Here is a 14,437-nt window from a genome sequence, read left to right as displayed (position 1 = left end):
AAATATAACGTATAAGTTAGTTAATAATATATAATGTCAAGTATTATATAATTTATGCTATTTTTGTATATTAAATATATCTCAGTGAAGGGATGTAAAATAAATATTTTGCTTAATTTATTTCTCACCTTCATTCATTCTTACATACAGATACATGGATCAAATTATATATTTACTATAAGCAAAAATGTAATGACCTTTTTTATTTTTTTTTTTTAGTCAAATGATACATGGATATTGATGGTGAAAAGAAATATTTTGTTGAAGCACTATGCTTCTTTTACGAAACGCAGTGGCTACATAATATACCAGTAACCGAAATATTAACTAAAACATCTTTAGATGCAGTCCCTAAAGAATGGCTAGAACAATTACAAATTTTAGAAAATGAAGAACTTAATAATTTTGTAGTGGAAAAAATAATAAAGGTTAGCTCAGAAGAGTATCACAAATATTCTGTACCTAATTATTAAATTTATTAAATAAATTAATTATTGTTTTAGCCTGCTTGGCCTGATTCCTTAAAAACATATGTTGCAAAATGTAAGAAAATTAATAGACTGCCACCCATGCCTGCATTGCCTTCGGTAGAACTACCGCAAAATTTTAAAATAGGTCTAAGCGAAAAAAAACAACATGAAATAATTCATTTAGCTTATTTAGTGGACGTACAATGCAAACTGCATGATATACGAACGATCATTGATTTGGGTGCGGGTTTGGTAAGAAAATGTTAAAAAAAAAGATATGAATATATATCATATTTTAATCAATCATAGTATAAGGGCAAAGTAAGAGTCAAAATAAATTAAATAAAACTGATAACAAATTTACTTATGAAATAAAACCAAATACATTACAATAAATAAGCAATTTACAACAATTATTTGACTTAAAATTAATTAAACATTAAGTGACCAGTTTCGATTCTCTAATTGAGTCCTCTTCAGACTTCAATTCATACTCATTAATGGATAAGATTATAAATTTATTGTAGAACAAATAATAAGACATTGTTGATGAAAGATTAATAATTGGTAAGTTAAGAAACTGTCTGTAAATTAAAAATGTCAAGATGTACAAATTAATAATTAAAAGCCAAGATTCAAAGAACTCATCAAAAACAGTCATATTATTTGTTCTACAATAAATTTATAATCTTATCCATTAATGAGTATGAATTGAAGTCTGAAGAGGACTCAATTAGAGAGTCGAAACTGGTCACTTAATGTTTAATTAGTTTTAAGTCAAATAATTGTTGTAAATTGCTTATTTATTGTAATGTATTTGGTTTTATTCCATAAGTGTTATCAGTTTTATTTAATTTATTTTGACTCTTACTTTGCCCTTACACTATGATTGATTATTGTTTATAATAAGAGTCCTTGACACAAATTTTAAATGTCATATTTTCATACTACGATACAATATTCTTTCCAGGGATACGTATGCCAAATGTTACATTATTTATACGGCTATAGAGTTTTAGGATTAGAAAGAGATAAAAAGAATATTAGCAGAGCTTTTACTAGACAGAAAAAACTGTATCCCGATTCTTTGACTAAAGTTAAATATACGCATTGCGACGTAACTTGTGATTCGGCCGACGCAATAGAATCTATTCTACAGCAAGAATTTCCCGACGTTACAGACATATGTTTAATTGGTCTGCATGCCTGTGGAGATCTCAGTACAAGCGCATCAAGAATCTTTTGCAAAATGAAATCTGCTAAACTTTTCATTCTAATTTCTTGTTGTTACCACAAACTTTCGATTTCCAAAAGTGTGCAGGAAAAACAATACTTCCAAAATTTTCCTACATCCAATTGTCTGCGAGAAACAATCGCGACATATAATTTTGACGTAGGACAGTTCTTAAGAATACCATTTCTGCGACTAGCGTGTCAAGAATCGGCAGACAAGTGGCATGGAATGTCCCAAGAGAAGCACGATGAACATTCCTTTTACGTTCTCGCTAGAGCTGTCCTCGAATTGTATTCACAACAAAGTAGGTATTTAATATCATGTAACGTACCTATATACATTCTATGGATTAATGGAAGATATATTCTAGATAATTACGTTCTTAATAAGAAAGTTCGGAAAGGTACGAGAAAGTCGCAATGTTCGAATATTCAAACTTACGTCAAAGACTCATTATTGAGATACGATTTAGTACCAAATACGGACAAAACAGGTAATTGATAAAACAGGTACTCATTAAGAATAATAAATTGCTAAAATTAATAAATCAGATAATAATGTATAATTAATACGAATCTTTCACGTATGAAGACGTAATTACACGTGAACAACTGGAAAAGGATATAACGCGAGTATGGGAGGAACAGAGTAGAAAATTGAAAGCTGTAGAAATCTACACCGGATTGCAAATGATGTTACAACTTCCGACGGAGTCATTTATTCTACAGGACCGATTATGCTGGTTGCATGAACAAGGCTTGAAGACTGTTATTGTGCCTGTGATGAACAAGTGTATTTCTCCTCGTTCATACGCGATCGTATCTCACAAATACTGAAAATTATTATAATTTAATGAATATTAAGTATTTAAAAAAGTATATAATTTATACTGAATTTAAAACCATGGAATTTTCTAATAAACTAATAATATTAAACTCGAAAATATATTTATAAAATATTTTTTTTTTATAAAAGATGTTAATCTTGATAACTGTATTACTTTCATTATGCCTTGTACTAAAATCATAGATTATACCGTGATCAAATTATATTAAAATTATTCTATATAAAAAATAGTTAAGAACGTACCGTGTTTGAAATATCAATCATTGTATAATACATCTTAAGTAATAGAGATGGTACAATATTTTTATCTATAAGGATGGATTTGTGATGCTGCTTTGATATTGGTTTTTATTGCACTTGGCGCCTTGTTCATTTGTCCCACTATAAAGTATTAATTTAAATTATTATGAACATATATAATTTTAAGAGAAAAATCGAAATTCTCAGAGAAATATTTACTCGGTGGATTACCCAGTGGTCCCTGTCCCGCCGTTTGCTGCTGAGTGCCAGGTCTGCCTACCATCATGCTGTTAGGTACTGGATTTACGCCGGATTGAACCATTTGTATCGAATCAGACTGTGAATGTGAAATAAGAATTACATCTAACAGATATATTAAGATAGCAATAACGTCCATACAATGGTTCTTTTAAAAAACTCAGGTAAACTTTGTCTTCTGATTGTAACTTACTTTCAAACCTTTACCCATCCCTACAGCAGCCAGAAGAGCATGAGTATCCGCAGTGCTGCTGGTTTGTGCTTGTGTCGCTCTGGTGCTAACTTCGCCCTCCCAATCTTCGCGCGCCTTATTTGCTATGTCCCATACATGACTAATCACCTTCGTATACTGCGCCAGTTGTTTCTGCAACCCAACAGAAGCATGCGAGAAACTTAATAAGCAGCAGCATCTGCGTGTTCCACTCGCTAAATGGACCGTTTAAAAATCTCTGCATAGCGAATGTTTATCTGAGACATCGAACATCTATGGCTATTTACGTAGCTACAAATAGGCTTGCATACATAACATTTCAGCCCAAAGCGAATGGAACCGACAAAGCTGAAGCTATCTGATTTAGCAGCTTACATTGTAGTCCTAGTTGTGGTTTAGTTAGCACGTTAACAGAAAAATAAGACATCTTCAGTTAGCTTCAATGTGTCTATCTTAATAGATATTACATATACTTAATTGTCATCAGATATATTCTTAAAAAGTTCTAATTTTATCGCAATTACATATCTGATATTTGAATATTTCCAATAATGAGTTTTGACTTGAGGGAGAATTTAATAATAAATTAAATAAGAAGTATTAAACGCGCGTAGAGAATATAGAATTGTGTCTTACGTGTGATGTGTCGATGTTAACGTTCGCGGCCTTGGCTTCTAACTGCATCATCTTCTGCTCGGCTTGGGGTTCCAGCTTTGTTCTTAAATAATCAGGGACTAGATCATGCGCAAATGTAGGGATTCGATTTTCTGTAAGTCGTAGCAATTCCTCGTCTTTCTCCGGACTCAAACGTAGTGGTAAAACCGTTAGACCCTTGAGGTTTAATGCTTTGTCGTGTCCAAGAACTTTTGAGAGGCTGGTCAACTGTACACGTTAAGCGTAATTTGAAGATAAAATGTATAGATTAGACATGCAAGATGCTATTCCATGATTAGAACTATTTGAAGCAACTCTATAATGTATATAACTTGTTATCAAATATTTAACAACGCATTTCATAAAACTTTCCGTGACTTTTGTTGTATATATAAATGATTGATCAAATTAGGAAATTGTAATATTTATAAAAAATATTATTAGAACAAATAATCCTGCTCTTTTAATAGTTTTCTTCGATTATGTATTAATTAATTTACTTTCCCTTTTTATCTTTTTATCAAAGATATAATATAGTATTTAGATAAAAATAGGTATACAGTAATATGTCAGTAGTTCTAGTGTTAATTAACTAAAGTAAAACAGGATACTTACATGACCTGAAATAAGAGCAAAATTGTCCAGGAAATTCGGCCAATTTAAGGTCTCGTATTCGTGTTCCACTTTGAATATCATTGCAGAGATTGCGTTCTTGAGATCGTTCACTCGCATTATTATGGCTTCTAAAGCCGAGTCCTGTTGTTTCTCTTCCCTTTGCATTGCGTAATTTCTATTAGCGACGGATATGCAAATTTCACTCTCTTTTATTCATCGCCGCAAAATCACGCAAATATGGAAATATATCATTTATCTAATTCACGCTCGTGACCTCGCACCTTACACAGTTCACATCTCACGTCTAATATTCCATCGCGACGTTCCAAGTTCCACTATCCTTTTTTCGAACTCGGAGCTTCGGGTTTCGGCTACCGGAATCTAGTTGCATACCTAATACATTTCGAATCTAACCTATACTGGATTCAAACTACCCACTAATCCCACTCGAATGTGGGAAAGCAACTAACAAGATATTTTCATTGAACTACAAAAATGGTAAATTGCTGATAACGAAACTGTAAATTTTTAATTTTTTTCCGTTTTTCGTATTGAAATGTAGCTAGTACCCTCCGTTTTTGTCGATTCTTTAGTTATGCAGAAGGATTTTTCCATCCGTAAATACAATTAAGAGAAACGAATCTTTAACTAACAATAAGTAATGATAATACAGGACACTTCAGCATCGCCTTACGTCCACTTTCGACGATCAGGCGGCGGGTCACGAAAATGGATGTGGTCGTAGTTCCCGCAGCTCGAAAATGGACTTTGGTGCCGCTAGCGTACGGGGAGTTAGAAGCATTACAAGAAAAAGGCCTCCATGGCCGCTCTCATATTGAAATTATAGGGAATTTAAAAAATAAAGTATAATTTTTATGTCACTGACACTTTTTAAAAAATGAAGTAGGTATGTTTGATACTTTTGATATTTGACCAAAATAAAAAAAGGTTTAATGGTAAGAATAAAAAACAAGACCTATACTCTCTCTTAAAAGTAAAAAAATATCACGAGACTAGCTAACATGACAATCCTTGAGTCTGTTTTCCTTTTTCAGCGTTTTACTTTTCGTCTCTTCTCTTTTTTTCTCCAACATCCAATCATACGTCTATTTCACTTTAAGTGCGTAAAGGCGTGTGATGCGTCATTTACAATATGCAAAATAAGTTGATGTAAAAAGAGCAAGAAATTGACCAATCACAGTTGAATGTGAGAAAAATAATCGACTGTGATCGGTCGATTGCTTTTAAGTTCTTATACCAAACATACTCCACATGACAAAGCGCATCTACGAGAAACAAAGAGCTTGTCATCGTGGGTCAGCTGTTCGCCAGCTGACCGCCGCGTACACGTGATCGCTCGGGATTACTTGCGAAAATTATTAATCATTATTTAATTACAATTTATTTTCGCGCGAGACGACTTCGATGCGCAACGTAATGAAGTCTTTCCGCGATGTCCTCGCAAATGCCAGTAATATCCTGATCCTCACCGGCAGCGGAATCTCCGCAGAGTCCGGCGTACCGACCTTTCGGGGTGCCGGTGGTTTTTGGCGTAAATACCAAGCGCCAAGTCTCGCAACGCCGGAGGCCTTCGCGGCGAATCCTTCACTAGTCTGGGAGTTCTACGAGTATCGCAGGCAGCTAGCGAGTAAGGTTAAGCCAAATAAGGTAATTTAAAGTATAAAAGTATCAAAGAAACAAATATCACTATTACAAAAAGCTTTCCTTTCATCATAATATTTACATTTACTTTTAATGAGTTTTATAAGTCAGAAGCAAATGTATTATTCTTGTCCTTTCTAATTCCTAGGCACACGAAGCCGTAGCAGATTTTCAGAAGCGCAAGATAGCGGAGGGTAAAAGGGTGTCGATTGTCACGCAAAATATAGATGATCTGCATCAAAAAGCTGGGGCGACGGATGTACTGGAACTGCATGGCTCACTTTACAGAACACGCTGTACTAAATGCCAAAACGTTGCAATTAACGAGAACATTCCCATCTGCCCGGCGCTAGCAGGAAAAGGGTACGCATAAATTCTGTAATATAATCACAAATTATATAATGCTAGACAAAATCATCTTGTCGATCTGATGATAATGTATCTAAGCAGATCTCCTGATCCGAACATCATGTCTTCTGATATTCCAACAGAAGAATTACCACGTTGTGAAATCAAAGATTGTGGAGCATTGCTGCGACCTGACATTATATGGTTCGGAGAACAATTGGATGCAGATGTGCTGGAGAAAGCTCGTGTGTAATTTTATTTAACAAAAACGTAACTGTTCATTCAAAATATGATAAAATAACATACTACTCGTGTAAAATATTGTATAAAATGAGTGAAAGAAATCGGAGTCCGATTAAAAAGCGATTGTGTCTAAAGTACATAACATAAAAAAACTAAAATATAATTTACTAACGTTTTTAAACTGCAGATGACATTGTGGAAACATGTGACGCTTGCCTGGTTATTGGAACCTCGGCGATCGTATATCCAGCTGCTATGTTTGCACCACATGTAGCACAACGTAATATACCGGTCGCAGAGTTCAATATAGAAGAAACGCCAGCCACAAAACAATTGCAGTAAGTACAAAAACTCCTTTGTCTCAGTAAAAAAATTTCTTTTAATCATCATTTAATATATTCGCCGAAATAACTAAAATTTTTATAATTTTAAAATAAAAAATCTATAGAGACATATATAGATATCGCAATATTTTAACAATATAAAAATAGTAATTCTTTTTTATACATGCATAAAATATATCTCTGTAATCATTTGTGGAAAAAGTTATATCACAGTTTCCTCATGCTTCCGTTTATATCCTTGAGAATAACTCGCTTTTGACTGTAACAAAAAAATGTGTTATGTTGAATATTAGATCTGTTTTTTTGTTTTTCATTCTTATGCACTAGACTAGATCTCTTTTTCTTACTTTCACTAAATATCAAATATATTTCACTTTAAATCCAAACCTATTTTACTTTAAGTTCCAAATGTGTACATTAATTCACAGCTACAGAAAATAGATTGAATTAAATCATAAGCCAATAATTTTTTTAAAAAGCGAATTATTTTACAGATATCACTTCCAAGGTCCCTGTTCTATTACTGTGACAGAAGCACTGGCGCCTTAAAAAGGTTGATATATATTATAAAATAATTAAGTTTTTTTTATAGTATAAAATATGATTACCTTACAGTAGCACACTTCTGTTTTCAATTCAAGTTGATTTAAGTAATCCAACCATAATGTTTGTTTAGTTGACAGTGAATCTTTCGGACCTTTCACTTCTACGATTTTATACTAAAAAATATATTAGGTTATAATTGTATAAAACTTATGTTCGATAGAATATAAGACATTATTAAGATCTATTCCATATAAACTTTTAAAATTGTACATAGAAAAAAAAAAGATTGACTTACCTGTTTTGTATTTATATTCCATACAATTAAATCTGGAAACCCAGCTTTCCAGAGTGAGTAGTTATGAATGAGTCGTTCGCATATTCCAATAACACCTTTTACTCCTAAGCAAAAAACTACTTCCTGAAAACAAGTGCGATATTTATAATTCGTGCTTTATTAAAATTTATTAATTAGCTGGTAGTATTTATCAATTATCTGGTAAGTATTATTACTTACCTTGAAGCTGTTACTGTCATCAAAAATATTGGCCTGAGAAATAGATCTGTATTTAGAATGTAACTCGAATTCATCCTGTAAATGCTTGCTTAATGTTTCTGAATCGTAACTTAGAATATCTTGAATCTTCTTGTCAATTTCTTTTTTCCTATTCTCGTAAAATTCTGACGTATACAAATCCAACGGCGCATCCTGATACAACGACACCCAAGCACCGGGAACGTTTATGTTATAAATTTCATTCCAAAATAATGTTGCGAACAGGGTGATTGGAAAGGCACCTTCACAATGCACGCCTTTGATATATCCCTCGCTTTTGTAGTGATATAACGCTAGACTTTCAACCGAACCATATACTTGGTTTATTCCCTTGCTGATACACCAACTGCTCTTTATCTGTGAAGTATTCCTAGAAAGATATATACATATCTTAATCTCTATTTAAATGTAGTTTAGTCTTTATTCAAGATTTAATTTATAACTTACTTGCATAATATTCCTTCTATCGTCTTGGAATTCTGAAATGTAAGTTGTATTTTGCTAAATTCATTAATCAACATTTTAACAGCATCTTTTATCCTTTTGTCAATGCCAGATTTTCTTCTATCAATTTTTTTTGCTCTTTCTAACAAGTCTAATTTATCAACTTCAGTCAGGTTCTGATATAACACTGCTTCTGATAAGAATAAGAAACTAGCTTCAAAATTTTTCCTATGAAACATCTCTATCTTGATCAATTCACTGTACCACTGGCCTTTTCTATGTTTCATATGACAATTCTGCTCTATTAACATTCGCAAAAATGTCAGCGCCTGTAGTAGCGTTTCTTTGGACTTTTTAAATGTATCGATGCTTTTCGACAAGACTTTGAGCCATATGTAACCTGGCATAAAATGCCTGATGTGATGAGGCAGACTAGAATCTTGAAAACTACAAATGGCAGTATAAAACAAATTTACTTTATAATGATCTTCTTTTAAATAAATATATTCTGTTAATTACATTTTCCTTACCTTTCCGACTCTAAGAAGAGCGGCAAACGTTGTGCAGCTAAATTTCCAATATTTTTTACGGTATCCCATTGTTTTTTCTCGATTGCCGTCAATACATTACTTAACGTATTTTTAGCCTCAATATAACTGTAAAGTACAAAATTCAAATTAAAATAAGATTCAAAAGTGATAAAAGGTATAATGGATCATAAAATAAAAAAATAATTATACTTTAGCAAATGTTTTTTGCTGACAAAGATAGGCAGGTCACTTTTGGCTACATCTGGAAACTTTGTATCACCAGCCTCAACGCTCCACAACATTCGAAATACATCCACCAACGTCTCGGTAGGATCTCGATTAGGTATCAGCAAAGTAATTATTCTATCAACCAATTCTTTTACTTTGTCGTTTAATAATATGCAATTCCCCAAAAGCTTGTTGACCGACGCGCGTAGTTTCGTTTCAGGAGTCACCATTCCAGGAAACAATGGTTTTGTTTTGCAGAATGTCAGAATCGATTGAATACTCAACTTTTTTCCAGAAACTTTGATCTTTGATTCCCGACAAATCCTGCGAAGTTCATCGGCTTGCAACAAGTTCAGTAAAACAGATACCTCTTCTTCATCAATGTTATTTTTAAACATAGATCGTGATACAAGCTCATCAAAGATGGGTTTCAAATCATTTGATATCTCATCGTATTTAATATTGTTTATCCTGTGCCACATGTGCTTCCTTTTCAGCATACGTATCAGTAACGCTTGTGCACTTTTTTGAAGAGTAATCATCGAAAATATAAAATCCAACTCGTCCTGATCGAAATATCCGCAATTGACTGGATTAGACAATACGGTAACAACAGCTAAGAAGAAATGCAGCGAATTCTTATCCGTAGGTACAACTACATCGTTAATTTCGTATTTTGTCGAAACTGTAGTGTCTATGGGATTGTATTTATAGTTAAATCTCTTACTCGAGTAAACCTTTTCCAGATCAATGTTATTGTTAGCAATGGCTCCTTCTTTGGCTAAATTTAGATTATTTATTGTTGCGGATATCAGTTCCTCAATTCTATCATCGAACAATTTCTTTCGCGCTCTCATCATGGATGACGACTTGTCTAGCGCATTTTTTATTGGAGTCGATTTCTTTGGCGTAAATTGTGTACCACTGCGTGATACAGCACATTGTTGACTTTCAATATATACTACATGAGAAGTATATTTAATAGTTGGCGACATTTTATTTTCTGTAATTTTAGTTGGACTATTCTCGATTCTATCATCAAATGATTTAGCTGGACTGTACTTGGCTTCATCTATGAATAGTTTCCTGCGCGGTATCTTTGCAGGTGGTGATTCATCTATCATGTTTTTTATTGGAGATGATGTTTTTGAAGTAAATGTAGTAGACTTGCGGTTTCTACTGCTGCATGGTACAGTACGTTGTTGACTTCCAATATATATTATATCAGGAGAAGAAGAACGTTTAGTGGTTGGTGACATTACTGTCATATTTTCTATAATTATAATTGGACTGTTATTCATATTATTTCCAAGAGGAGATGCCCTGTTGTCTAACGAGACATTATCATGCTTTCTATTTTGTTTATTTATTTTATATGAACTTTGATTGTTGTTCTTATGTACAAGAGTTCTTGAATTGTCTGATACTAGTTTACCTTCCTGCATAAGACAAAAAAATTCATTATATTATTAATATCAGACTCAAATTGTTACCATGTTCATTAGACAGTTAATGACAATTGTAACTTACCATTCTACCAATAACTGAACTTCTAGATCTCTTATTAGGCAACTTTTTGATGTTGCCGTTTACACTTTTAGAATTTTTGTTGCCAGTTGTAACTTTATAGAACTGATCTATTCTGGTTTGTGCCATTATTATAGGAAATATGTTCAGCTTAAGTCAAATTATATTTATGGTATTCTGACAAATTAGTGTAATAATACTGTATAACGTCATACTAATGCATCACTGGAATAAACAAAAGGGACCCAAGTGCAGACACGATTGTAATCACATCCTTGGACACCTGGAGGAACGAACGGAGGATCACTTTTGCATCAACTATTTGCTCTCAATCCTTTTTTATTTCGTTCGTACATTATCCTATCCTTAAAAGTAAAACTTAGTTTAAACCATAGCATATCGACCAAGAAAATTACAGTATTTACACCATACAAATCACCGGCGGATACAAGTGTGTCGTTTGTCTAAGCTATACAGATCCAGAATGTGGATCGTGTCGCGACGAAGCCTAAGTATCAATGGCGTTTTAATACTCTGTCTTGCAATTCTTCCCGAAGTTTAAACTACTGAAGGACGTCCGAGGGTGTGTAAAGCCTAGCGAAACGGTGAGTTTTATCATCCTTCTCGCTTTACCTTAAAGATAAAGGTCCAGAAGTCGCGCGTACGTACGCCGTAGGAAAGACTAAAGGGATTGCAAATCTGCGTCTCGAAGTCGAAAACACACCACTGTATAAAATTAATCACCAACTCGGCGAGCGGATATATCACGTTACCGTGATAACGTCAGATAGGGTTAGAATCACTCTTCCGCGCATGCGCAGACGTCGTGCGCATCTCGCCTGGCGGAAAATGAGCGCGGCAAATGTAATCTTCTGGTAAAAGCCCTACATTTTAATAACTTATTAACGTCACAGCAATGGTAATCCAACGTGATAATTCACGCCACTCGATACGTAAAAATATTATTTATAAATACGAGGCTATAAAATATTAGCTTGCAAAAACTCAGTGACCGAGTAAAGAACATTATAGTACAGTTGTAATTTAATGCGATGATTACGTCATTCGATACGTAAAGGCTGCGTTCCGTTATTCACTGCAAGTCTGAAAAGTTATAGTTCGTATAACAAAAATAAAACGTCAATTTAATGTTAAAAAAACGCACGTTTTAAGAAATCCCTCTTACAAGGAAAAATTATACATTCTACAATATTACTTAAATATGAAAAAAAAAATAGAATTTTGTGAGAACAGATTTGCTCTATATATCCAAATTTAACAGAAAAAAATTAAAGCATTAATCCTGAAGAGTTAGGTAAGCTTTAAAAAAAAAAAAAACAGAAAAGAAATATTGTTTAATAGCCAGCGTAATCGGAATTTATTTTGGCAGGTCCATTTTGTTCGGATTTTGTCGTCTGTTATATCAAATGTAATTTTCTCAAAACGTAAGAACGACGCTATCTATTTTTCTCTTGTTCAACAAATATAAAGAAACGGGATTCGTGACACGCCTTTTAAAAGTGACGTCTTGTTGCCGCGTGACGAATGCAAATAAAACCCAATTTTATACATTCGTATCATTTTGCATTCGGCTCGCCGAGTTGCTCATAGATATTGTATACAGCAAGTTGCGCCTTAACGCGTAGCATTCTTCTTTCTCTCTCTCATTTTATATATTTTTATCTTTATATATATATATATATATATGCATACATAAATTTATATACACATATATATGTATATGTATTTATGTATGTCGTGTTTGCATGTACAGAGCCCACGAAATGCGCTATGTGTATACGTACATATGTATACGAATATGTACAAGTCATTCAGTATGCATCCGCCGATTTCGTTCTTCTCCCTCCCCCTCGAAGTTACACGCTAGTTAGAATATATTTAATAGCCAAAAAATGCAACCCGTAAATTGACTTATAATATATATATATATATACACACATATACACACACACACACACACACACACACACACACACACACACACACACACACACACACACACACACAACACACACTCAATTATATCCGCTACCTCGCGCGCGCTGTTAATCGCAATGATTACGAGTAATTAATACTTAGGTCTCTATACATAAATTGCGGGAAAATGCCGACTCGTCCACCTGATAACACCTCTCTATTCTCTATCGTATCAACAATAAAGATCGAGATAATATTTGTCGTCTTTGAACGAAAGGTTGCAACTGAAAGCTTGAAAAAATAAAATATACGGTTAAATTACAATAATATGCGTAATAATTTCATATAATTTAAATAATATGCGTAATAATTTTATATAATTTACATAATAGTAATATATGTGTAAAATAATTCATGGGTACAGTATCACGGCTATCTCAATAAATAAGACGTTACGTAGCATCGAGGGGTGTTAACAGGTGACGGACTTGATGAGACGACGTGTTGTGTCGAGGAACAGGTCGAAGGGCCGTCCGGAGTCAATGTTCTACGGGATGTCCTGTAAGTCCAGCTTTGTAGGGCATTATGCGTTTCATTTCTTGCATAAACTTTGTAATGAAAATGACAGACATATTTTGAGCAGGTTATATAGAGCTATTGTAAAAGCTTTTTTGTCTTATCCTTTTTAATTTTTTTCCTACAATGCTGGATTCGTGCAACATATCCTGTATGTACACATCCCGCGTATGTACGCGATCGTATATAGAACTCCCAGTGTCTCCTCTTTCAGCTCCCGACTGTTTCAGTCCTCCGACTGTACAATTGTTCTTGTCAATTAAGAGATTACTTGCGCCCAAAGTCTCGCGTTCAAATTGAAGCTTTGGCTGAAGCGTCGTCTCTGTCCTTTTTCTCTTCTTTCATTTATTTGTTTCTTTCCTTTTCGTCCCGATCGAACCTTCCTGCGTCGCACAGCGACGCGGAAGCCCTACACTGTATTCACAGAATAAAATACATGTATATAAGTAGGTACACATCGTGCCTCGACGCATCGGTTGATATTAAATCGTAAATCTGTTTAACACGCAGAAATAGTGTCGTGGAGCCTTCTCGTTTAGGTAGATCTATTTACCAGTTTTAAGCTCGATCATCTCTCCTCCTGATAATCTCCTTCCCTACGCATAAACGAGCCGGCTTATCCTTTCGTCACCTTCATCTCATCTCGACCATCAACTCGAAATATTTGCATTGATCGGTCTTAACTTCTACTTATATGATACACTATTGTTTCTCGCGAATGCAACGAATTAGGTAAACACGAAGTCTCACCGTTCGAGATACGACCGACCTCTCTATTTTGCTTCTTCTCTTATTTTCTTTCGGTCAATCAATTTTTCGGAACGTCTCTCAACGCGCAGCTGTCGGTCGTAGCCGCAGTGGAATTTCGTGTTTGCCAAACCAGAGAAATGTAAAGCGAACTCAGTCTTTGGTTGGAGCGATCCTCAAATCTCGATTCTCGACGTTTTATTTAACTTTAATGGCTATCGGA

The 14,437-nt window shown here is 34.1% G+C and overlaps 4 protein-coding genes across 7 annotated transcripts; 2 read left to right on the top strand and 2 right to left on the bottom strand.

Annotated features, from left to right (window-relative positions):
* Nucleotides 1-230: 230 nt before the first annotated feature.
* Nucleotides 231-2,540, top strand: LOC108774111 (methyltransferase-like protein 25). The gene is made up of 5 exons (XM_018540128.1): nt 231-428; nt 504-722; nt 1,441-2,008; nt 2,075-2,197; nt 2,296-2,540. Exons 1-5 carry the CDS (start codon nt 231-233, stop codon nt 2,538-2,540), a joined length of 1,353 nt encoding a protein of 450 aa, XP_018395630.1.
* Nucleotides 2,455-4,856, bottom strand: MED8 (mediator complex subunit 8). 4 transcript variants are annotated; one of them, XM_018540161.1, is made up of 7 exons: nt 4,529-4,856; nt 3,896-4,141; nt 3,635-3,643; nt 3,242-3,412; nt 3,010-3,127; nt 2,794-2,931; nt 2,455-2,536 (listed from the first exon to the last, which is right to left on the bottom strand). In XM_018540161.1, exons 1-6 carry the CDS (start codon nt 4,691-4,693, stop codon nt 2,855-2,857), a joined length of 786 nt encoding a protein of 261 aa, XP_018395663.1. In that variant the 5' UTR covers nt 4,694-4,856; the 3' UTR covers nt 2,455-2,536; nt 2,794-2,854. The 4 variants fall into 4 exon arrangements, with proteins under 4 accessions (XP_018395663.1, XP_018395665.1, XP_018395664.1 ...); XM_018540163.1 differs by having other exon boundaries at nt 3,022-3,127; XM_018540162.1 differs by lacking the exon at nt 3,635-3,643.
* Nucleotides 4,857-5,854: 998 nt separating this feature from the next.
* LOC108774115 (NAD-dependent protein deacylase sirtuin-5, mitochondrial) lies at nt 5,855-7,742 on the top strand. The gene is made up of 5 exons (XM_018540132.1): nt 5,855-6,196; nt 6,339-6,553; nt 6,641-6,783; nt 6,969-7,119; nt 7,620-7,742. The coding sequence occupies exons 1-5, from the start codon at nt 5,954-5,956 to the stop codon at nt 7,672-7,674; spliced, it is 807 nt and encodes a 268-aa protein (XP_018395634.1). The 5' UTR covers nt 5,855-5,953; the 3' UTR covers nt 7,675-7,742.
* LOC108774114 (fanconi-associated nuclease 1) lies at nt 7,292-11,283 on the bottom strand. The gene is made up of 8 exons (XM_018540131.1): nt 10,957-11,283; nt 9,409-10,865; nt 9,199-9,324; nt 8,672-9,115; nt 8,186-8,594; nt 7,967-8,089; nt 7,734-7,844; nt 7,292-7,384 (listed from the first exon to the last, which is right to left on the bottom strand). The coding sequence occupies exons 1-8, from the start codon at nt 11,080-11,082 to the stop codon at nt 7,328-7,330; spliced, it is 2,853 nt and encodes a 950-aa protein (XP_018395633.1). The 5' UTR covers nt 11,083-11,283; the 3' UTR covers nt 7,292-7,327.
* Between the last annotated feature and the right edge of the window lie 3,154 nt (nt 11,284-14,437).

The sequence above is a fragment of the Cyphomyrmex costatus genome, unplaced genomic scaffold (genome assembly GCF_001594065.2).
Source record: "Cyphomyrmex costatus isolate MS0001 unplaced genomic scaffold, Ccosl1.0 scaffold235, whole genome shotgun sequence".
In the NCBI taxonomy this organism is placed as follows: Eukaryota; Metazoa; Arthropoda; class Insecta; order Hymenoptera; family Formicidae; genus Cyphomyrmex; species Cyphomyrmex costatus.
The sequence above is the reverse complement of the archived record's forward strand: the minus strand, read 5'-3'. Positions and strand labels throughout refer to the sequence as shown.